The following is a 25791-nucleotide window of genomic DNA, read 5'->3' on the forward strand; positions in this document are numbered from 1 at the left end:
GCCCTGCCCCCGGCTTCCCGCCGGCGCTGCGCGGGGACGGGGCGACGCCCGGAGGGAGCGAAGCGTTTCGTTTGGCCGGGAAAGCCACCGGGCCGCCCCTTCTGCGCTGGGGGACCCGCGGGTGCCAGCAGCCGCCTGCGGCTGTCCCCGGGCAAAGGGGTGCGGGCAGCGCGCCTCGCTGCAGCGGGTCGCTGCCCGCAGCGGCATCATCTCCACCTGGGCGCTGCTCCTGAATGGATGGAGGCTGATAATTTTGCCAGAACCTTCTTGTGTCTCCACTTACCGGGAAGCGCTTGGGACTCGATCTTATTTGTAAAACTCTCCAGCACTTAATGACCACTCTGGATAACTCCTTGTCTTGTTTAATGTCCCTGTTTATCCCATAGTTGACTTGGGATACTTAACCCTCAGTGGCAGAGACACTTCTGTGAGAAGCCAGAGGAAAAGAAATGCCTTCCAGGATGTGAGGGAAGCACAGGGGGTGAATCAACCCAAAACCCAAACTACCCGGGCCGAGATAAATGCGGGGGGGGAAGAGAGATGGGGGGCAATCCAGCTGCACACAGACTGTGCTCTGATATGCCCCGTGCCACATACTTCTTTCAAAAAAGCAACAAGGGGCTCGCGATTGATACTGTACATCCACAGATAGGAGAGGAGTTAAAATATTTCCAGATCACTGACTTTCTTAGTCTCCTGTTGTTCTTTCAAGTGTCTGCCACGCAGCTTCATTAAGGGCACTGCACAGATTTTTCTAGGTGAGAGTTCATGAATGAGTATTAAACGCTTACACCCCGTTCACAGTTCGGCGTGTTACTCTCGTTAGTACCTTTTAAAACACCTTGCAATGTGTCCCGGTGCTGCCTGGGAGGATCCGATGGTTAAACCAGGATATTCCAGTTCTGAGTGCTTCCTGCCTGCTTCTGCACCGAGGATTAAATCCTTCGCAGTGTATCCCCTTCCATTTGTGGGTTTAGCTTTTCATGTCGTTTTTGTTTGGTAAATTACAGGTACTGTTCTGTTGATTATGAAGTATTAACATAATTACAGTAATTATGTCAAATGATGCAATGCATGTAAACATGTAATTAGCATGCAGGGACAACACTGAGCAAAGTGATGACAACATGCAATAATGCAAACTGCCTTATTCTCCTGGTCATGTGCAGTGACACGGGCTTTAGAGCTCAGTGCCTTGATTATTTCTTTAGAAGGAGGTTTTGTTAGAATGTTTTGCTTCCTTCCTTCACAGTGGAAAGAAAAGCATACAGAGAAAACACCGTATTGCTTTATTCCTTGGCGTGTTTATATGTGCAACCCTCTGCATGCCTCCCAACTTACTGTATCTGATTTCCTTCACAATATTCTAACTCTCTGCATTTGATAAAACAACCGAGTGCCCAGGCAGCTGCTCACGTTACACTTTGGAACTTTTGAAACCGCCTGAAAACTGGGAACTTTTAAGATAGGGAACAGTGTGTGCTATTTTGCAGTGGCTGCCACCTCTGGCTTTCATCCTCCCCCTTTTAACTCAGAAAAGGCAGTGGCATTTAGTTCTGGGGACCCAGAAAAGTAATGGCAACGTGGGGGTTTTGAGAGCCCCTCCTGTCGTCCATGCCTTCAGGATGCTGATACAGTTCTTCATCTGACCCAAGCTGATGAGTCTTACAAATGAGCAAAGCACGGGGCTGTGGCTGCAGAGCCAAGGATCGTGGGTGCAGAGGCCGGGCTGGGGGCTGCAGAGCCAGGGGTCGTGGCTGCAAAGCCATGCCCAGGTTGAGCCTCCCCCAGTTCAAAAGTGAGGGGCAGAAGGAGATAGGGAACCTCTGCAGCGAAGGGGGCTGTTTGGTTTGCTCATTTGCATCTCAATCCCCACAATGCTCTTCCGGCTACTCACAGCTATTCCATAGTAGTGCTCTTGGCTGAGAGCTGGGAACGCGCTCAAAGGGTGAGGCAGCTTTTGGATGCACTGAGCTGTTTTCTGTTTGAGCTGTGAAAAGCAAACATCTTTTCAAGAGAGAACATTCTGAACAGTAATTTTTTTGCATTTACAATTCAGAAAGAGCAGAACTTCACTGAAATCTGGGAGGAAAATATTGTATAATGTCAAAAGGAAACATAAATCCTCTGCAGCAAAGGCTTGACGCTACTCTGAAAACAGAAGCCACTAAGTTGCTGTGCTGGCCTAATGTGGCAGGACTGGAGATACAGGTTCTGGAAACAGCTTCGTACGCTCAAACACTTGAACCCCAATAAAGCTCGATTGCCTTCCTCAAGGAGCAACTCAAAGATGAGGATCTATACAGTCACTTCAGACACTTGCTTCTAAATTCACTTTAAATATTTGCTTGTCACAGCTACAAACCCAGGCACAAACGGTGGTGATTTTAAAAGACTCAGAGAACAGGCAGCTGCAGGAGGAGAACCTGTTGAAGGAGAGATGACTAATTTGCTTCAGTACTCTAATGTGCAGATTTGGAGAAAACAAAATCAAGCAGTGATTAGAGATGGGCTCAAGCTCAGGTCTGGATTTAAATTTTCTTCAAAGCGTGGCTGTGTTTAGATCCTAGGTATTAGGGACAAAACTCTCCTGCCAAGTTGGGACCCAGCCGGAAGGCATAGTAAGGGCACTTTCAGATGCAGGATTTTGGGTTAAGCACATTTCAGCTGAACATGCAAAGCTGGTTTAAACAGTGTGGCAGAGCTAATCTGTTGAAAGGTCTCACTCAGCATCGCTGTCCCAAAGGGAATATATATGGGAGAACTGCAAACTCCTTGAGAGCTTTGCTGGTCATTACCCAGCCCATGTGTTGGTTTCGCCATGTGTCCCCGTGTTTTGCAACTCCCAACCAGCTCCCTCTCAGCTGATTTATTTTCATGCTACTCAGCTTGCAGGAGGTGAATCAGGTCCTGTGGTTACAGAGCAGACCCAACCGCTAGTGCATGGTGTGCAGCCCCTCGCTGGCTGCCAGGAAGGGAAATCTGAAACTTTAAAGGAGGAGGGGGAAGGAGGACAAGCGGGGTGTTTTCTGGAAAGGCAAAGCCATAGCTAAACAGCATGCATGGCAAAGCGGGAGGGAGAAGAGAGTGGTGTAGGAATTCAAGCAAGCCACAGAGAGGACAATAGAAAATTAATACAGGAGCAATATGAAATAAATAGAATTTGTAAGGTAAATCCAGCGGACAGACGGGAGTAAGCAGCATATCAACACAGGGAGAGGTTCAGCAGCTGAACGGATGGTGGGAAATCTTTGTGTGTGGTGAGGGGGGACCGTGTCACTTGCTCTCGTGAAATTAAAATTAGTAATGAAAATACACTCATCCATAATGGCACGCTTCTGCTTATTCCTGCTTGCTTCTGTTAGTGCTAGTATCATAGAATAGTTTGGGTTGGAGGGGACCTTTAAGCATAGTTCCTATTACTCCTAAATCACTACTACTCATGGCTTGCTTTTCTGGGTTTAAATGCAGAAGTTTTGGCCTTTGGAATGTAACAGCAAACAACACACATTTAAAGAAAAATAAGCAAATCTTTCCTAGAAGAAGCTAGCATCAACTGCATGCCTGAAATCAAGTCGTAGGACAACAGGATTTCTAATGGAACAGTGTCAATTTAGAGATTGCATTTTAAAGAGCGAGGCAGCATTACAGAAGTGTTGAAAGAGGGGGCGGGGGAGCGCTGGGAGCAAAGCTGCCCCTCTCCCCTTGGACACACAGGGAGCTCTCTGAAACAAACAGCTACCCACTGAACTGGCAGCTCCCGCTGCAAGCACAATCGGGCTTCCGCCTCTGGATGTTTGCATTAGGATCCCAAGCGGCTCCCACCCAAATCAATGGATTTTGCTGTCGGCACAAAAGTGAGACTTTGGTATTTTCAGTCTTAATTGTCAGATAAACAGAAAAACTCTGGAAAAAAAAAAATCATTATTTGGACAAGTTAATTACAAGACGTAACACCTAAATAAATAAATAAAAAAGTGGAGATGCCCAGACTTGCGATGTGGCCAAACCAGTAGGTGTACCTAAAGTTACACCTATCGGCTCGCAATGCGCGAGGGAACGTGAAAACAGGGATGCTACCTCTGCAGGCAACGAAGTTCGTTTACCATGAATACTTAGACATTTAAGGCAAATCAGTAGTTTGGCCAATGTGTATATTTTCTTTTTTAAATTTCTACACTTCCAGTTGCTGGCAAATAAATGTCCCTTTCTCCTCATGGTATTTATTTCTACCCCACAGATACGGAGCAGGTTAAGACATGGGACTAACACAGGCCTTTAAGCAGAGAAGTCAGGCATGCTCCCCTCCCTTGTGTCCCCCAGAGGCAATGGGGAGCAAAGCCCCTGTGCAAGAGCAGGTAACTCAGCCCAGGTAAGAGCTGAATCACCTGCAAGTGCCTGCCTCCCCATGCTGACTGCAGAGGGAGACTACACTCCTGACTGCACTATTCTTACCTCAGCTAGCTGAAATACATGCAGATTAGGAGGCCGAGTGAGGCATAATGTTGGCCAAGGATTCTAAGGTGGAGTAAGGATTAAATCTGTGCTCTGTGATAGTGCTAAAACCATAGCTCTAGGATACCAAGCACCATTTTCCCAAACCACACAGCTTGGTTTTCATCAAGCCAAGGGCCACAGCATCAGGGTAGCAATGGTTCCTGTGCTTCTCCCTCACCATTTCCCCCCCTCCAAACACCTTAAACTGTTAAGCAACTCAGGCCATGCAGACAGGAATTTGCGTTTTACTCTTTATACATCAAACTGAAAAGCAATGACGGGAATGATGTCTGGACCCAAGCAGCCTATTGAGAGGATCAAAAAGGTAACACAAAGCACAAAAGATGGCTAAGAAACACAGATCATTTGCCATCCCACACAGCAAAGCTGTCTCAGGACCTGGGGACCCAGGCAGAGGATTTAGTGCCTAAGCCTAGAGACTCCTCTGGGTTGCAGGCATTAACTCATGCTTGCATGCCTGAGACGGGATAAAGCTGCAGTCAAAACCAAAAACCTCTAAAGAGGCCTCAGCATATTGTTGTTTTGGGGATAGTCCTGTGCATTTCATCCACAAGAATTAGTGTTTTCTTTTCATTTCACAATAACCTAGGTATTTAAAACGTCTGCCAAAAAGTACTTGGAAACCCAGCATTTAATCTGAGGACTTTTCAAGAGGACCAGTTGTTTGTTTCTACCGTCTAATGAACATTAATTTCCTGTTTTAGAAAACATAATTTATGCCACTGGTGAAGCTGATATTTATCTTGATGCATATCTTTTTGGCTGGCTTAGTTTTTCATTTTCTCCAGTTCCTCTAGCCTGCGTACAGTCTGCAACCTGTAGACTCAGCCTGTGTAATCAAGTAGTTCTTCAAATGCATTTGGAAGTTTCCACTACATGGTGGGAGAATCTGATAGCAGAGCACACAGGTCTGAATTCATTAGTAGTCACTTCTAATAATAAAAACAAAGCTAAAGAGAATATTTTTAACACAGATCTGAAAACAAGAATATAGTTTCCTTCCTGCTTCAGAAGTTAGACAAAACTAATGCAAGTTACGCTAAACAAATCCAGCCCTTGCCAGGATAAACAAACATTTGCAGTGTTGTTTGCTACATGCCTGTCATCAAATAAAGACACTGACATGCATTTTAATGCAACTCTCCTACAAATTGTGAAAAAATAATTGTGCACTGTGTATTCGTTGCTAGGTTACTAGAAGGGAAGAGAACATTTTTGCAGACATGATGAACTAACAAGGTAAATAATTCAACTTAATTATTTGCAAATTTCACACTTAATTTTCAACAGCAGGTCTTTTCAGAGCCCAGATCAACCTCAGATCTGACGACAGTGATTTTTTAGAGCAAGGCTGACAAGCTCCTATGAGCCAGATTTGGCCCTTGGAATAGTTTCTTATATGACAAATGCCCCCCCTCCCCGCCCGCCCCCCCCCCCCCCCCCCAAATAAAATGGCAGTTTTAATAGAAAAAGGGCAGCGAGGTTTGCCTGGTTGTTATTAAACAGCATGTGAATTTTGATTTCTTCTTAAACTCTCTCACTAAATGAGTGATGCCTTAGCAAATATTGCAGCATTAACAGAGAAAAAACTAAAAGAGCTCTCTGTACATACCCACTCTGTCTGCACAGTACTCCTACCAGCAACATTCTGGGAGGAATAGCACTAATTCTGATTAAAGCAGATCAGGGATTGTCTAACTAATCCATAAATTCCGACATTATTACATATTTGCTTAAGGAAAAACAATGGATCAGATCATGAAATCAGATCTGTGCTGCTCCACAAAGCAGGGTCCTTTGTGCTGCTTTGTGGCAGGATTTGCAGGGCAGATGTATCTGAAGGAAGGGGTAAAGGGCCCTGCATCCCCGTGTCCCTTTTAGCACCACCCAGCTCAGCAGCAAGGAAGTCCTCCAAAGAGACCTGAAGCTGAGAATTGCTGTTTTGCAAAGTTTCCAGATGACAAACAATACATCTGCTGAAAGATATTCTGGTTTGGGTTGTTGTTCCCCCACCCCCCCATTCAAAGCATGTTTGGCTGTTATGGCTTTATTAGGTCAGATTACACTCTCATTTAGGTGCCTACAAATCTGACCACAGAAATGCTCCACTGGTTAAGTAGTGGACTGAGGAAGACTCAAGTTAGGTTCTCTGTCAAAGTCTCCACTCAGTTGAATGCATGACTTGCATGACTTCTGAAAGTCATTTATCTATATTATGATGCTGAATTTGGTTTATGAGGAACTCTGAAAATCAATTGACATAATCCATGGTGCTCTGCCAATTTATTGTGAGATCAGTGGCAAAGAGAAAACAACATGAAAGCTTGAAGGGATGGTAACAGCCCTTGTTGAAGCTAAAAGATCTTAATTTGAAATGTCCCAAGGACAGTGACAAGTCTTGAAATCTAATGAAAACTGACAAGTAATGACTAGCAAATTAGAAAGTATCTTTACTCAGAAACACAATGAAGCCAGAATAAATTTTAATATTTTTAGAAGATGCTGTGGTCACCCAAACTGTCTTTCTTTTAATGCTTTTGGGAGAAGTCCTTGAAGCAGTACTGAAGTATCAAATCTGAACTTTGCTGTCTTGGTAATATGTATGTCTATGTATCTTCTGCTTTCTCAGACAGGATTCTGGCTGAAAATCTAATCAAATCCATTCAAGGGTAAAAAGACTAGGGTACGACTTTGAAGGAAAGGGAATCCTCGCTACTGTTGATTTCACTAGAACTGGAGCAAGCCTCTTGTTATGTATCAAACTTTCTCATTCTTCTCTTCCCAAGTCTCTTGCTGACAAGACTGGTTTGGGCCTTATGTGGATCCAAATGCTTGAAGAGAAACAAAGATCTGTCAGTCTGTACTTCTTTCCCCTAACAGTAACCTATCTCATGTTAGCTAACGAGTCTCCTAAGCAGAATTATGGAGATCTCATTCATCACATTGATCAGGTGTTGTTTTTAAACTATCCTTCTTTTAGACTGCTAGAATGAGATTACTTTCTTTCATACTGGAAGATTTATGTCTTACCAGTTTACAGTCATCTTTTTTTCTGTTTTATCCAAGAAGGATGGACCATTGCAAGGAAAAAAAAAAGTAGAACTAACCCAAATGGTTGATTATCTTTGTATCTCTAGTTCTATTTCATTTCACGCCTCCCTCACTTCACAGCACTATAACCTTTTTGAATTGGCCTCTGTGATATCCACTCCTTCACTGTTGACCATTGCTCACTTATTCATTGCTTGTTGGATCAGCTGGGCACTTGCACAATTAAGTCTTTGTTATGCTTTCAGACAGGCTGCAAGTCACAATATTGAAGCAGCACAAGGACTGTTTCCTCTGCTGGTATTCTTCTTCCCTGGCATTTAGGAAGACAGTGTCCTAAACACATGAAAATGCATATAAAGTAATTAGGACAATAATTCATACAACAGCTCTCATTTAACTGGCTACACAATGTCTTTTCCCCTTTAATTGTCATAAGAGAGTATGCCAAAAGTCTGAAGAGTTTTTGCAAGTTGGTCAACTGAGAAACAAGAATTTGCTGCTTTGAAAAATGCATCAGAGCTCAGGTTTATTTAATGAATCAGTAGATGATGGCTGCTGATACACAGTTGCTGGGGATCCTAGAAAAGCTGCTCTCTCCAACCAGTTAATTGGCCCAAACAAAATGGAATGTAGTTTTCTATCTAATAAGCACTGACAATAATGAAGAGCAACTGCAGGGATGGTGGGAAGATAAAGGAATGCACATACCAAGGTTCTGCAGCAGTATGAAATGTCAAAGTTCAAGTTTACACGCATAATAATCACAACTGGCACATGGGTTGTTGGGTGCATAAATAACCTGAGAACCCAAGATGAGAACACTACAAATTACAACTTTATACGGTTGGAGGTTTTAAAACAAAATGAAATTTCTCATATGCTTTTACAGATACCCCAGTGTTTAAATACCTGCAGGGTCTGTTTCTAGGCCAAAGCTATCAATGGAGTTGGACACCTATATGTCCTTGAACTCTGTCTCAATAGGCACAGTACTGGACATAGCACAAGAAGCAATGTTAGCAAAATGCTATTTTGAGTTTATTTCACTGGAAGTCAAAATGAGGATCTTGGTTTCCCAGATGGTGAAATTAAATCTCTCTCTCTTGCAGCAGAAAAAAAAAAGAAGTACCTTATTTGGGAAGGGAAAGTTTAGATAGAAGTTAAGTAGCTGGGTTGATTATGGAAAGAATAAGAGTATTCAGCAGAAGTAAATGAGTAAGGATATTGTCACAGGGAGGGAGAAGCAGAGTCTTTTGTGTATGGTGGTTTATTTCAGGCTCTAATGGCATCAGGATGATGTTACCAGGGAGCCTCTACACAATGAAATAATTTACTGTCATCTTTTATATCCTGCTAGCACAACAACGTAGTCTCCATAGACCTACTCCTACAACAGTCTTGATAGCCAAATTCTATCTGTGGTGTTACGTTACAGAAGATGTCATAAGCTTACCTAAAAAAAAAAAAAAAAATACTTGACACAATTATCAGTTTATTCACACAAAATTATTGTGAATTGATAACATCCTTTGAAAGGATTATTATACAGACAGATTTGCTGAGGTCTAAAGGGCTCCAGACCTCCCCTTTCCCTCTCACGTGCCCCATTGCTGTGCAGCCCCCACAGTCCCAGCTTCTTCTCAGCTCCCCTGAAGCCAGGGAAAAGCTGGCAGTGCTGTGCAGTCCCGAGAGCCTGGTGGTGTCATCACCTCCTACTCCCCACAGCAGCCCACACTTCCTCCAGTTGGGCTCAGTGGCCCAACACGAGGATGTCCCTATCATGAGTCTGGACTTGATGGATGACCTCACGCTGGGGCTGTGCCTCCACCCCTCCCACAGCTCAGGAGCCACATGCACTATTGGATAAGATAGTAACAAGCCACCACAGATACCACTTGCACAGCTTGTTGGCTTTTTTCCTCATGGAGCTGGAGGTCCCCAGGTTAGCAGCGTATTTGTCAGGCTGTTCAAAGGGCTTCCTGGCCTTGAGACCAGTTACATTCAGAAAAGAAAGTACATAAAAATGGAGTAACAGCTTTTCATCAAAAGAGAACAGTTTCCTGTCTCTGTTCTGTTCACATCTGGTCAATTTTCTGACAAGACTTATATCTTTACTGCTCTTTTACAACACACAGCCAATACAGCTGCAAGGGAGTAAGCCACTCACTATACCAGCCTTTGTATTATCAGCAGTATTATTAACTTAAGTGAAGCTGTAAAAACTCTTTTACTGAGGATGCATGAACCTGAAAGAACTTTGAATTTCATAACCCTGGGTGAGTCTGAAGAATTGGCATTAACAGGAAAATGGAAAAAACAGTCTTTGCTTGAAAATTAAACAAAACTGAAACGGAATTAGTCACAATAAACTGTACTTGAAGACCCACTTTTCAGAGTAGATTAGTATTTTAGGAATTATATAAAAAGATACAGTAAGATATGATATAGTAAGATGTCTTTTATATGGTAGTATAAAGATTTAAAGAACCTATTGAATTCTATTTTCAATGAAGATGTATTAAGTAAATGTTGCTGTATTCTCTAGAGCTATACAATTCTTGTAACCTTTTCTTCAGAGGCCTTTGGCTAATTCATAATTCAAAATGTTGCTCATTTCCCTTCCTGTCTGTATGTCATATAAAGATGTGCATCCAATACATTGTCCTGTGGATTGCTGTATATTATACACATCCCAGTTCCTGTTATGTATACATTCCTTTGTAGGGATATGATTTATTTCTTTAAGCGCTTTCCCATCTTAAAATGTCAGATGCTTCCTGTACTTGCATACAAAGAAGTTTAAGCTCCCAAAGGTACTGAAGTTCAACAAAATTCTGACTGTGGACAGTATGAATTTATCAGTGAATCTTTGGGAAATATACAGTTCCACCTACTTTCCTCAGCTCTCTAGCATAACTTTATTTCGTAAGTGCTTAACACTTCAGTCATCAAGAAGATCAAACAGAGGTATGGTTTTGAAAAACAAAGAACTTAAACTGAACTTTCTAAAGGTTTATTCTTCTTCAAGTAGAAGCTTTGATTCTCAAGGGTTATCACTTGTGGTGCACAGGAACTTGTCAAGATTAGGAAAATGGGATTTCAAGGCTAACTTTTATCTATTTCCATTATATGAATCTTGCTATCTTTTGTAAATAAGATTTTTTTTCCCCCCCTAAATAACTTACTTATAAAGCTTTTGGGGTAAGTAAGGAAAATACCATTATTACTTTACTGGGTTTCAGATTGGTTACTTAATAACAAAACCAAACTGTTTTAACCGAGGTGGTTAGACCATAATCAGTTGCCTATCACTGGATTCTCCAGCAGATTTCACCACTAGAAAGTAAAGATGTTTCTTTTGTTGTATTTTTAAAATACAGCATTATATAGAAACACTCCTTTCAGAAAAGACTGCCAAATAAAAGTCTGACTTTGCATAAGATTGCCTAATTATTGAAGCCCTAGGCAAAAAAATGCCTGCCCCAATCTTGTTCAGTTCTGTGGAAGAACTGTGCCTCTCCCTTGCCACTGCCTTATCTCCTGCAGTCTTAATCCATAAAACCACAGTAAACATAAAGGTACACTCAACAGCCTGAACTGCAGCAGCTAAGATTTTACAAAATTGCAATGTGGCCCAGCAGACTGATGGCAGGACGTGAAATGAAAGTGCAAAGGGAGTGGGATGACTGGTGGTGGTCAAGAAGAGTGTATGTTTGGAGGTGTGGACTGGTACTGAAATGAATGGGATCTTTCTAGTTTACCCACAAGGGTACCTATGTCCAGTACTCCTGTTAATATGTGACATTTGCCAACTCATAAAAACAACCACTGGGTTCTTCAGATTGACTCATTTAAAAAAAAGAAACAAGCAACAGCAACATCCTTTATAACGACAGCTACTGTTTCAAAGAGAGAAAGGTATCACACAACAGTTCTCTAAAGAGCAACAGCGTTTTTCAGTGAGGTTATTCAAACTCAGTATGTTTAAATTATAAGCTGTTTTCTTCAGAGCAATTAGCCCTGCAGTTTCAGCTGAGCATTTGAAGTCTTCAGTACACAGGGAAATTGGCCCAAATAACTCTGAGGTACTAGTCCTCACTAGTAATAAAGGCTCAAAGGCCAAAGGAAGGCATTAGCAACACTTGTGCAACTCCCTTAACAGGGTGCACACATGTAATTAATTGGAATCCAGTAAACAATTTTGGTATTGAAGCACAAAGCAGATAATCTCACTCACACTACTTCAGTCATTTTATTCTCATGTGGCTGACTGGAATAAAACTGCTAAAATACTGTTTCCCTCATGCAGAAAAAGATCTAGGGGATATAATAGATCACAAGCTGATTAGGAGTCAACAGTGTCAAGCCATTGTGAAAAAGGCAAACACTGCACTAAGCTGTGCAAACAGGAGTATGGCTTGCAAGACATGGAAAGTAATCCTGTTCTGCCCAGCACTGGTACAGCCCCAGTGGGAACACGAGCTCTGGCACTGGGTCTCATTCTCCAGCAGAGACGCAAAGAGCCCAGAGACAGACCAGCAGAGAGAGATGAGAATAAACAGAGGTCTCAAGCATGACCAGCGAGGAAGGACTGAATGAATCAGGTGTGCATAACCTAAACAAGAGAGCGGGATAGGGGGGAAACGCAACAACAATTTGCAAATACATAAATCACGGCTGTGGAGAGGAGGGGAATTACACTTTTTTCTGTGTGCAGGGTGGATAAGGAATAACAGATTTGGGATGGAGTTTGCAAGCCCTATCAGACAAAGAAAGGGTTAACATAGGCATTAGCAAGAAAGCAGCTGAGAAGGCACACAGCTGCAGGGGATAAAAACACTGGGGAGAGGGCTATCAGAGGACCCCTTAAGGAGGGGGCTGAGGGAGCCTCTCAGGGCAGGGATACAGGCTTAGGGGATGTTTGGCTGTGTCCTGTGTAAGAGAGTCTAGTCTTATCTTTGGCAGGTTACTGGCCTCCTCATTTGTATTGACTCCGTGCATTTGATTATGAAATGGGGATCTTCTCTAGGCCTCCAAAAAAGCAGGATAGGGTGCTAAGGTTTTATTTAAAAACAACAACAACAAAAAAGCCCAGCAGAACTTTTCATATCTGGCCTAAAATGTGGTCAAAGTGCTGAATCAACTAAGGTAGGAGGAAAGGAGGATAATTTTTGCCTATGGGAAAATATTTAAACTCCTGCTACTAACAGAGGACTTAAACCGAGGAACTGTACCTTGGGAGTTGAAGACTCTAGTCTGTGGAGGGAGAGAGATAGCCAGAAGCTTCTATATAAAAGGGAAAAGTTAGGCAATAGGCTCAGGCCCAACAGCTCTAAAACTGGGGAGATGATAGGTGTCAGGATCTTTTTGCTAGGGGGAAAAGATCTTGGCCTGCCAAATTTAAGGGGGCTTTGAAATCACAGTGAGATCTAGGTTAGATATTAAGAAATTCTTTCTAAGGGTAAAGGTAGTGAGGGCTGCAATAAATTGTCTGAAGATGTTATGAAGCCTCCATTATTGGAAGAAAGCCTTTGAGAACAGGCTAGTAGGTGTTTTTCAGGAATGGCAAAGTTGATCCTGTCTCAGGATGGCAGGACTACTAGATGAGCTTCTGAAGTCCCATTCTGCCCTATAGTACTATAATGAGAAATATTGCATCCCTCTTTTCTTGCCACTCAGCTGTGATGTTTATGAAAATAACTGAGCATTTCTGGAAGCTCAAAGCATTCTTTGAATAAAAGTGGTTTCAAAACTAGCTCTAAGCTGAATATTTTACCTGCTTTGTTGAATGATACTTTCAACATGGTGTGCTCTGGAAATACTTCAGTACTGAAGCTTGTAAATTCAGTGACAAATGTGTTAGAAGAAAACTCTATACTCACTCACTCTGTCTTTCCAGTAAAGATACAACTAAATTAAGTTGCCCCCAAGCTCCACAACACCAACAAACAGATTTGTTTGCAAGGATACTCTTTTACAGCCCCAGTTACAGTCTGACCTTTTAAAAAAGAAACTAAACCCAGGACTACTTGGCCTATATAACCCTAGCGAGACCCTACACAAGCAGCCCTTTTTGATCTTTTCTTTAAACTCCTAGTGAAATCAGTTGAGATCTGTCCTCACAAGTCAGTAGGTCTAAGCTGCCCATACTACAGCTAGTCTGTGTCATTTTTGAAATGGCAGAGCTGCGTGTAAAGAAAGCAAAATAACTTTCTAGATGTCTTTCCGCTAAGGTGAGGAAAATTGCTATTTGATACCTAAAGCCTCCAGAATTTGGAAGTTTTAGGTTCACAGTAATGATACTCAAGAGATTGTTTTATCAGAAGTAAAAGCTAAAAACTATTATGATGAGAAACGTCTTTGTCTCTGTAGTGCTTTTAGCTGCAAGAACTGCTTGGTGTGCTGTTCCCCACCACTCTGAAAAATCTTTAAAGTAGACCAATTGAGAGTACAACTAGGACCAAACCATTTTTTTGCTTGCTTCTCAATGAGTTTGTCTTTGACAGCATTAGGAGGCCTCTTTCCACTCTGACCCACATGAAAGAGGAGTAGGCAGGAAACAATGGACTATATTTTGAAAACTGTTTAGTTGCCCAAGAACGCAGAAATGCCTGCTAGATTTTTAAAAGCCAGCAGGTTGCAACTCTCACTGTGGAAGTTAGATAGCTTTTGCATGCTTGGGGGCCTTTTAAAAGTCTGTCCAAATTCCCCCCAGATGAAAATCACATTTTAAGCAGATTTATTTAATTACCCTCTGTGGTCAGCTACAGAATAGAACTTAGAAAACGTTTCTGGTAGTTTTGGTTGGTTCTCCATTTTCCTTGGGGACGGAAGCATGGAGTTTTCTCTGCATTTTGTAGACTGCTTCGCATAATGAGGCACTGGTCCCTGACTAGAACTTTTGTTTGGTTCAGCGCGAGTAAAGCAATACTTTGCTAAATTTTCTTAGATAAAGCAAGACATACAGGCAACCTGAACATGCTAGCAGCCATCGTCGCCAGAAAAATAAATGATCATATTTAGTGGTGCTGTTCACAGAGAGATTAAACTCAGGCTGATTGGAGAGAAGCTGTGCAGATAATTTGAAATAGATTCCGAGGGTGAATTACTGCTTGGCCGTCTTCCTCACCTCCTCAGTTCTCAGATTTGCGTGCCAACAAACATTTTAAGATAACTCTGCTCTGTTTGCTCCTTGAATTGTCTAGCTGTGTAACAGGCTCTTCAGATAAACAAGGGATAATCTCAGGATTTCGCTCAACAAAGATTACTTTGTGCAAATTTTTAAAATTCTGAATAGGTGGCCATATAAGGCCCAGTTTTGCAATCCCTTTCAGCTGTGAATACTTTCAAGGGAATAAGTGGTTGCACAATCATAGTTTCAGTAAGTAAATGATCAATAATGATATCATTACCACCAACAAATACTTTCCCATTTTTAAAGGTTATAAACAAGGCGCTGGTAGCGCAGAACAGACTAGTCTTGGGCCAGAAAAGTGCTGACTGGAGAGGTGCAAGTCAAAAATGTAATTAGAGAACAGGTGGGAAACCGCAGGCACCATTTATTTAAGAAATTAGCGCCTCCGGGGACGGGACCTTCAGGCCCGCCGCGGTCTGACCAGCGCACCCCGGGCCAGCACCGGGGGTGACCCCCACCGGCAGCGAGGAGACATTTTAAAACGACCCGCGGCAGCCTCCGGCCGCGGCGGCCTCCCTGAACGAGCGACGCGGCCCGCCGCAGGGTCCCTCCAGCCGGAAGGCGAAGACGGCTCCGCAGGAGCGGCGGGGCCCGCCCTGCCTCCGCGCCGCGCCTCGCAGCCCGCCGCCGCACTACGCTGTCACGCAAGGCCGCGGCGGCGCTTCCGGCCTTCCCTGCCGCCGTTCCTCCCGCCGGGGTTTCCCCGCTGCGCGGGGGGCCCGAGGGGACGCGGCGGGGGTGAGCGGCCCCGCGGGGCGCCGTTCCTGACGAGAAAAGCGGTGGCGGGGGGGGGCGGTGGCAGCGCGCCGCGGCGGCAGGCGTGAGGCGGCCGCCGCCTCGCCCCGCGCCGGGAGCTGCGGCTCCTGCAGGGCCTTACGGGGCGCCCCGCCGGTGAGCGGCCCCCGCCGCCTCCCTGAGGGGCGGAGGCGGCCATGGCGGAGGCGGGGAGAGCCGGCGGGAGTCCCGCCGCAGCTGTGCCCCCCCGGCCGGCGGCGGGGCGAGGCCGCGCCGTGCAGGTGGTACGTGTCAGGCGGGCGGCGGCGGCCGGGGGCGGGCTGAGGCCCGGGCCGAGGCTGAGGCAGGCGGGGGCCGCCTGGCAGGGCGGCGGGTCTGGGGAGGGAGGGGAGCCCTGAGCGGCCGCCGCACCCGAGCCGGGCTGCCGGCCCTGCGCTTGCCCCGAGGTGCTGCGGGTGCTGTGGGTGCTCGGCCCGGGGGAGCCGCGGGGTGGCCGGGGGGCTCTGGGCCTTGGGCTTGTGCCCGCTGGCCCCGCAGAATGACAGGCCCGCCACCTTTGGCTACATGGAGTTTGGAAAGATCGTTTCAAAACTTTCTTGCGATACTTGATTCTTCAGTTACCCCCCCCATAACTATGTAAAATCAGTTTTTCTTTTCCAATTTTATACAGATACAGCTGGTGTGGTTTGGTAGCGATTTAGATGTAGCGAGGCAAACATCTGAAAAGCAAAAACATGCGGATTAATGGGCAAGTAAAAATGATGAACAACTTCACAGTCTCAGATTCTAAAGACGGGTCAAAGTTTGTGGCCTGAAAATCTTTCAGGCTTTATTTAAAGCATCTCCTATATAAGATTTGGCAAAACTAGTACGTTTTTGCCAACAGCCATGAGTTTCTAAATGGTTTGGAATAGTGACTCATATGGAAACTTCATTTAAAAATAACGTTTTCTGACTTCTACAAAATCTTCAGCAGCATTAAAATGTTTTTTAAAATTTATTTTCCACATTCAGATGTGGAGGCAGGTAGAAGTCAGCTTGAACTGAAATGTGTGGAAACTGAAATCAACATTTTTCTTTTTGGAGTTGTTTATCATATATATTCTCAGTAGAGAACGATGGTGGTAATACCAGAAATAAGAGGGTTTTTTGATGCAAAACACTCAGTTGCACAGTTTCTGTCAACTTTTTTTTTAACCTCACATTTCTTCAATCTCATGATTGAGGTATTGTTTTTCAGTGGTCTAGCTGAGGGAAGAAGGGAGTTCTTTTGGCTGAGTAATACATTTGTAGAACAAAGGGGATTGAGCTACCTGTTAACCATTTTGCATTCTGTCGGTTTGGCCGTACATCAAAATTAATTTTGCAGCAAAGCCAAGAATCGTTATCTTCAGTGTAGTGGTGGCAAAGCTACGTTACTAAAAATACGTAAAGTCGCTTCAGGTCTTAATCTAGAATGTGTGAAGTTCAGGGAAAACCAGGTAGTGTCACAATGCTCAGATCCAGATCTGATTCATAGTTCTGTATCTTACTGCTTGTACTTGGTTCATAGGCCATGAAAATGCTCCTCTGCTGGATTCTGCTATAAATCAGTCTCAGCTAATGAAATTATAATTCTGACTCAGTTGTCACTCAGTTGATCTTCGAATGACAAAAATACGTTAGTTGTTTGCAATTTACGTCCCTGTGTTGACTCAAAATTACTTTGAAAGAGCATTATGCGTATTTCTGTAGTTCACTGTTATGGTAACAGTCTTCCAATGTAAGGAAGGCTGCTGCAAAGAGAACTAAAATATTATGTGCTGGGATTGGGAAGTAGTAGTTGGCATAAACCGCAGCAAAAGGACTACAGGCATTGGGTAAACTGTATTCTAGGTCTTCCTTATGCCTACTTTTAGAGATTGCCTTAGCAAGGTTGGTGTTTCTGTCCCTGGAGATTATGGTTTGTCAGCAATGATACAGCCGTAGTTGATCTTGTTTTGGGACAGAAGAAATAGATGGGGTCTCTTGAGGTTACTACCAGCTCAGTTTTTTACTAGAATCTGAAATAGTGGCCTGGTTCATATTTTCCTCTCTTTAAATGATTCAAGGGGACTGAAGTATTCCAATAGAGTCACACAATGGTGAAGGCCTGTTTATGAATGCCCAGTTCAGGACAAGTGCCATCTGTAATGTTTAAGCCATGCTACAAATGTAGAAATGAACTAGGGACAAGTGAAAGTTTAGCTCTGGTATTTTTAATTTCTTTTTGGCTTTGAAAAAAAAAAACAAACCAACCAACAGAAAAAACAGTAAACTGAGTAAGAATGGTAGAACCTAAGGGATCTTTAGTATACAATGTTAGCAATGCTCTGATATTTTAATTGTATTGCTTTGTACAGTTACTTGTATGGATTTGTTAATTTTTCAGGTTTTACACAGAAGTGTCATCAGGAATTCAGCTCTGTACCTTGTTTTGGCAGGCATCAGTGTCACTTTTTTTTTTTTATTACTCCTTATTTTATTTACTTATTTCTCCAAAACAGAAGTCAAAGATCTGCTTTGCTTAAAATTTTAGATGGCTTTCCTCCTACGTCTTTTAAATACCCCTTTTGCCTGTTACAGCATCCTGCCAAAATTGAGGATGTTCATTCATTTTAGAAAAGTATACGTTTTTTTATTTTGCTGTGAAATGTTAAGCTTCTTATTTGTTAATCATTGTACCATACATCATACTCTGTAACACCTGCGTGTACGTACATCATACTCTGTAAAAAAAAAAAACCAAAAAAACAGTCCTCAGTCCTCAAAATCTGCCTACTAATGCATGCATTTGCATGTATTCACAGAATGTGCATGTACTCGTGTTATCACTAGATCTTGAATAATTCAATTTCAGTATTCTGGTATTTTGTTTCTTAAGATTCTCACATGTTTCTTAAGATTCTCACATGCTCACAATAGGAACTAGTCCTCTGTTTCTTCAAGCTACACGTTTATGGTTACACCAAATGATAAGGAGTTTAAGTTCTGTTTCTGGGAACTTCTTAAAATGTTCCTTCTTAAAATGTCCCATGAGACTTTTCACAAGTTACTTAGGCTCTTTGCCTGAAGTTCCCCATCTAGAAACAATCTTAACAGGTATGGGTTTGGACTCCCTTTACAAACATAGCCAGTGTATTACTGTGCTAATTTCTTAGGACTTTGCATTCTGTGAATGGAATGTATTGTTTTCTGAGATACTGAAAGAATTTGGGGGGTTGTTGGCTTTTTGGGGGCAATGCATATATGAGCATTTCTAATTAGGTAGTAAGTGTAAAGAAGAATTGATGAATAACATGTATTAATGGAAGACCGAAGTAAAGAGTGTCGTAAGAAATGCAGGAATGCTAGAAACAGGTTAGTTGGTGTTACGGATGTCTTGTTAGCATATTTGGTTCAGTAGTCTCTTTTGTTTCCTTGGAGATCTACCAAAAGCCATCTTGTAGAACTCAAAAAATGAAAAAAAAGTTTGATAGAGAAGAAAGCAAATTGTATATTTATAATTAAAATAAAGGAACGTTGCCTGCTTTTATATTTTTAAGACGCGTTTTTTGTAAAGTTAGTTTCAGAAGGATCTGGCACTTCCCCTTTTTAATGAATATTCTTACATTATAAGTAAACAGAAATAGTGCTTACTGACATATATCTGGATTTTTGTTTGGTTTTTTTGTAGTCTGTCATTGTCCCTGTTCACAACAGCGAATGCTGGTTAGATGAATGCTTAAAGTCGGTTTGGGAACAAGATTTTAAAGGAACCATGGAGCTGTCGGTTTTTAATGATGCCAGTAAGGTATGCTTCACACCTTATTTAAAATACTGTCCAAGTGAATACTGTCTCTGGTAGGAATTTCTGTTTTGGACTGTGTTTGGTTTACCATACAAGTTAAGATAGCTGTGCCTATGTCATCATTTTTCTAGGACAGTTCAGCTGAAATAATTGAAAAATGGAAGATCAAGTTGGAGGGTGCTGGTGTTCCAGTAATCATTGGGAGTAATGATTCATCTCAACCTCGAGGTGGTATGTAGCTTAATGGTGATTTTTTTGAGAGTTAGGTTGTTATGACAAGCATCTTCTGTTTTTTAGTTTGAAAAGTGTCTTTGTAGCCACTTGCATTGCAATGGAAAAAACCCATGTTGTTTTCCAGAGCTCTCCGTTAAAAAAACTCATTCCAATTTAGAATTTGGCCCTGTTGGTTTTGGCTCTGTAGAATTTGTTTACATGTCCAGGAAAGAACAACTTGGCTTAACACTTGTGCTCTATTCTGCAAAAAGAATTTTGTTTAATTGTAATATACACAATGTTGTTAATGCTTATGATTTTGCTGTGCCTTTCTGATAGCTGATTCATCTTAAGGAGATGGGCTTTAAGAAAAAAAGAAATCCAGAACCTCTTACATAATGATTTTAAAAGTAAATGCGTATCTTTCAGTATTGTAGAATAGACCCTGATATATAGAACAAAATAAGGGGGTTTTTTATATCCCTTTGATGACCAGATCAAAACACAGGTTTCAGAAAAGTTTTGATGTGAGCTAAAAACTCTCACTAAACTCTTAAGTGTTTACACAAGGGGCTAAAACAATGTATTTAGTGAGCTACCAGATCAGTGTATGGTGTGATTCCCTGTTGATTTACATGATAATATGAATTACGTTTACCCACTGGAGGAGATAACAAACAAACCTATCCTTTTTCTTTTGCTTGTTTTGGTTGGTTTATGTTTAGAGTTTTTTTAGCAGACAAGCTTGCTGAAATGTGAAATAGAAATAAAAGCATATTGCTCTTTGAAGAAGCTGGTGTTGAATGGCATTGAAGTTGGAAGATCATGTCTGTGTTCTGCAGCGGAACAACAGGACAAAGCAAGCAGAACAGTGTGCTTGCATTTTGTGTAGGAGCTGTATAACGTTTCTATCATTCTGGACTTTGTGACAATGAGTAGATGGGTAGGAATTGATACAAAACTGCTTCCAAATTTGTGTCTTTCAAGTTATCTCACTTAAAAGACACACTTTGGAAACACTTTAACACAAAATCTGGTCAGTTTCTGTTTTTTAACAAAATGTCCTGTTTGTAACTGGAAAGAAACCTAGGCTTATTACAGTCTACTCAAAATGGTCTTATGAAAAAGCCCAGTTCTGTTTCAGAAGGCTTAATTTTCATCCCCTGTTGAAACATGCAAATAAATAGGAGTTTGTGCACTGAACTCATCTGCAACTTGGTATAGGCCCCTGGCTTCATTTACTGTAATTTCTTTTGACTGTAGACTTCTTTAGAGCTGTTTTTCAAACAGTTGTCAGACCTAGCAATACTGAAGTAACACAGCATAACTGGTACTATAAGTATTCCTAGTATTGTAATATCTCTAGCAGGAACTATTGTTGTTTTGACAGTGCAACTTGTAATACTAGCATTATTGAGCTGGTGATGACCAAAGACAGATAAGGTTTGTAGAGGGAATTTTTCTCTTTTGGGCAACTGATAAAGCTGGAGTTGAGCAATGTCAAGAATTGCTTGTATTCCTGGAAATTTATCTATCTTCTCCCCCCCCGCCCCAACTATTGGGTGATTTGTCTCCTTTCAAATCTTACTTACATATCTTAGTAGCTGATGACCTAGAAGCTAAGTAGGTTGCGATTTCTCAGGAAAAAAGTCAATAATACCAGAGGTTGTTAATTATGGTACTTAGGAAAGTTGGTTAGTAATGTTTTGTTAATACCGCCTTGTTTTATCATATATTTTCCATTTTTATAAAACACTTTACGTGTGTAAAGTCTTGTTCCTAATAGAGTATTGTATTAATTGTGTGTAAACTAGTTTTTAGTTTGCAAGAACACACAGATGCAATGTTTTGACAGTAATTACATTAGAATTCTGAAGTCAGTTCACCTTTGCACTTTAGGAAATCGAAACTAAAACTAAGTTAGAGTGGTGAACTACAAGGAGTATATTGTGCCATTAGAGATATGTCAGACTTTTTTTTTTTTTTAAACATGCATTTGTCAGTGTTAGGATAGCTGAAACCTGAACAAATCTTTAATAAATTGGCGGTGGAGGATGCAGCTGTGAGCATTGTTTTAAATAATAGTATGAAATGCATAGCTCTTTGGAAAAAAAAATACCAAAACAAAACCAAGGTTATTCATGTGGAAGTCACTCTTAGGTCGCCATTAAAATGAGGACATCTTTTCTTCGTGGTTGTTGCATTTTAGGAGCAGGTTACTTGAAATCCATAGTATTTGTTTGCTCTCAGTGATTTACTTTTATTATGTTAAGGACTAGTTACAACTGTAAGGAGTCGTTCCTTTAAAAGAAGATGCTTTAGTACAGAAACAATGTACTAGTCAGGCTTCACATCTTCAACTATTTACACAAGATTAGGATTTATTTCTGATTCTTTTCTAACATGTAAAAGAAAGGGGGGGAACCTAGAAAAAAAGAAAGGGTCACTTGCCTAAAAAAAGGAAACCTTTTTCTTTCCAAGAGTGAGGAATGTTAATATCTCACTGAGGCTTAAGTTTTTACGGCTGTAACCATGGTAACAGGCTCTTTTCACCAAGTAAGCAGGCCTTACAAAACTCAGAGACCTGGCACAAACATTTGATTTTGTTCAGTAGAGTAATATTAAAGAAAATTTTTTACTCGTGCCAAACATAGGATTCATTGTCGTGAAACAATTTTTAATATCTCATTTCTTCTATGGGGAGTTATACCTCTCTTATTAATATTTTTAAAATATTTTCTTCTCTCCCATCTAAAAAAATAGTTGGTATATGAAAAGCTTCAGGATGGTTTCTGCCTTAATCTTAGAAATATTTTTCAACTTTTTCTCCTAACAAATATTAAATATTTCATTATTTTATTTGAAGTGTTTTATTTGAAAATGAGATCTGAAATATTTCAGAAAGTTCATAGAGTAATATAATTGTCATCTTGTAGTTGTCTTTGAGCCTCCTTCACTTTTTTCCTACGTTATTGATTCCTAGTACTTCATTATTTTCTACTGAAGATTGTTGAAATATTGGGGTATAGTAATGACAGCATTGAAATGTAAGTACAGGCTGCTTTACAGCTGGTAATGATGTATGAGAGTGTTGATTTGATTGATGTTGGGCAAATTTAGTTCTATCCTGTTCTTTTACCTCTTGCTTTAGCAGGGACCTCCACAGTATTAGGGTTTTGCTTGTTTGGCATGTCCAGACCTGCTAACTTGCATCAGTTGTTTCCCACTAAAACTGCTCATGCCAGGATTCAGCTCTGCTGTTGTGGTAGCTACTGACTTTGCCAGCTGCTTTTTTACTGCCAATAGGAAGGAGAATGAGAGTAACTGTATATGTGAGATTAGATATTGATATGTGTATAAAAAGTAATATGTAAATATACTGCAAGTTAATATGTCTAACAAATCCATGATGAATAGAAGTTAAGGTGAGGATTAAAAACCTCAAAATACATAAGAAAAGAATAACACAATTATAAGGAGGAGCCTTTATTAGTAGTGTTCTGTTGGTAGTTGACATAATGCTCCTTTGAGGCAGTGAGAAATGCAGTCATAAGTCTTTTTCTGTACTTGGACAATTCAGCAAGATAGCCAAGGAGCATGTGCGTTAAAACTAAGTGAACCTTTGAGGCCAGTTAAATTTGTTTCCTGAGCAAACTTAAACCCGTATCGCATAAAAAGAGTAGAAAATTACAGAAGTCTGCTTTTTTCAAATGCAAAATCAGGAACTCTAGGGATAGTATTATTTAAAATTATCCTACTTCACTTCATGGCGAGATTGTCTGGCTTTACGTTTCCAGTTTTCCTATTAAAGAATAAAAAACTCACAGCATTGCATATCTTTGAGTAATTTGGTTTGCATGTCAGCGCAATCTTTTGCTGGATTCCCTGACTTGGTTCCATAAATACTTTAAAGAAGCTGAAATGTTACATATATGACCAAGTGGAATTCATATAGCATTTGTCAGAATAACACTGGATATAGTGTGGTCTTTTCTTATAATTCTGCCTGGGAGAAGAATTCAAAGACCAGAATGTTCTTAGGTAGACCTTGTCTACATACAAAAATTTTCCCAGGTAAACACTCCTGGTTCGCAGATGTATTTCAGTGGTAAGCAGAGTTCATCTTATTGCTGGTGGCTGCAGTCCCATCCTTACCATTGGCTCTGTATTCCTGCTCCACCCCCCCACCCCCCCCTTTTTTTTTTTTCTGGCTCTGCTATTTGTTTGACCCTCTAGTGCTGTCATCTGCTTCAGAAATTAAGCTGACAAAAAAGGTTTCTTCTGGTTCAGATTCCTGAAACGGCATGGTAAAAGATTCAGGAAGCGTCGGGGGGGGAGAAACTAAAAGATCCTAGATGCCAGTGTTGTCATTTGACTGAATTCATGTTTCGGTGTGGTCTTCCATAGATGGTATAACATGTTATGGTATAATAAGCCGGGCTTGTGCTCCTTGTACATATATTCTTCTTCTTTGGCTCCCCTCTGCATTACATGTGCCATTACATAAATGATGCATGAAGTTTTTCTATTTGCTTACTTGATATTTAACAAGCATAATGGAACAGAACTTTTTTTTGATTCCTTCTGAGGACCTGGCTCTGTTGACCATGTCTTTGTGGAGGGCTAGCAAGAGTAGTCTAATTCTACTTGGTGGTAGAATTCTAACACATACAACTGATAACCACTCAGAAATGAAGACTGAAATAGGTATACAATTTTAATATTTAGAAATTACCTGGTTTTAAATATGGAAAAATTGCATACTGTACCTGATACTGATTTTCCTATTTCCTTTTATCTGTTCCCGACTGTAGTAAGACTTAAAAAAAACAGAAAGGTAAAAACTACTGCATAATTTTATCTTTGTTTTCTCAACAGTTGGATTTGCTAAAAATCAAGCAGTAATTCAGAGCTCTGGAACCTATCTCTGCTTTCTGGATTCAGTAAGTTAATGCATTTTGTTTAACTTAGTTTTGTCAATAAAATTCTTTTGTTTTTAATGTAGTTGTTGGTTTGCCTTAAAGAGAAGCTGTTTAAATGTGTTTGGGTGTTAAAGGTGCTGGTTACTATTTATAGCTGTAAAGTTGTCTTCAGACCTGTAGAAAGCCTACAGCCTTACACCATTCTTTGATCCTATCAGATTTCACAAGCTATTGTGAGCAGGGTTGGGCCAGGTTGGTATTTAGGTGTTTTCAGGATTTTTCTTTCCCACATTCTTCAGAAAATTATATTGATGAGAAACTAAGAGCTAATCTACTGGCTTTTTGATGCAAAATAGGAGAGGTCTCACCTTCCATCTTGAATTTTTTCCTGTCCTTTGTTGGATACATTCTGCGAACCCATTCAGCTCACTAACCCACAGATAACTATCTGACTTTATGTAGCTTAATATGCAGTGAAGGGTTTCACAAATATGCATAGCTGATCTGAGGAATGGTGCCATGTGGCTAGGATCAGGCAAGAAGAGCAAGACCTTTAAGGCTCACCAGTCTCATGTAATTTCACCTGAAGATTGATTCTTTCCTCTGAATTGGAACTGAACTATGGTTTAGTGTAGTACTAGGAGGAACTCGCTGATGAAAGTGTAGGTTTTCAGGTAGGACTCAACTATGTTACGATTGTCTGTGCTTATTAAAAAGTGTCATGAGAGCAGGGATGTAAACTACAGCCTTATAACCACACAGGTTTTAATTTGGGTAATCATTCAGTTTGCAAACTCCATTTGTTTTTCAACTAGGTAGAAGGATTTTGTTCGTTTGTGTGTTAAAATTTTGTAAATTAATCAGCGTACTGCTGCAAGACATGGTTAAGTGCTGGTATGTTTCTTCTGACCCAAGGCAATGCAGCAGAAATTTCTTGTCTTACTATTTAAGAAATTAAGTTTTGCAGGTGGCTTTCCTGGCCTTTGTTCTTGCTTTTATTAAGTTATTACTGTATCTAGCAACACGGTGTGCCTTTTAAAATTTGTTTATTTGAATTTATCCTAGTTTCCCTTTAACTGTTTGTTGGGTTTGAGGTTTTTTTTGTTTGTTTGTTTTACAGAGTGTATTTCATGCAAATCTATTTATATAAGTTTATGGAGGGTGAAGCTTTGAAATGCAATATCTGATACATATGGGTATTTCAGAAACAAAATTTTGAGCATCCATTGAATACACAGAACTCAGAATTGCGTATACAAATTAATGGTGTTTGGAAAGGTCAGTTTCTCATACATGAAAAAATAAGTATTTCATATCCAGCACTGAGTGTCAGTGTCTGTTTCATAAAG

At 41.1% G+C, this 25791-nt stretch overlaps 1 protein-coding gene across 1 annotated transcript in view; it reads left to right on the forward strand.

Moving 5' to 3' along the window:
• The first annotated feature begins 15696 nt into the window (after positions 1-15696).
• QTGAL (queuosine-tRNA galactosyltransferase) overlaps positions 15697-25791 on the forward strand; it is a 134509-nt gene continuing 124414 nt past the window's right edge. Inside the window, exons 1-5 of the mRNA XM_075720028.1 lie at positions 15697-15738; positions 16170-16178; positions 19194-19310; positions 19439-19538; positions 24399-24463. Coding sequence (XP_075576143.1) covers positions 15697-15738; positions 16170-16178; positions 19194-19310; positions 19439-19538; positions 24399-24463 — 333 coding nt within the window. The remainder of the gene's footprint in view (positions 15739-16169; positions 16179-19193; positions 19311-19438; positions 19539-24398; positions 24464-25791) is intronic.

Source organism: Pelecanus crispus, chromosome 12, assembly GCF_030463565.1.
Source record: "Pelecanus crispus isolate bPelCri1 chromosome 12, bPelCri1.pri, whole genome shotgun sequence".
Lineage (NCBI taxonomy): Eukaryota > Metazoa > Chordata > Aves > Pelecaniformes > Pelecanidae > Pelecanus > Pelecanus crispus.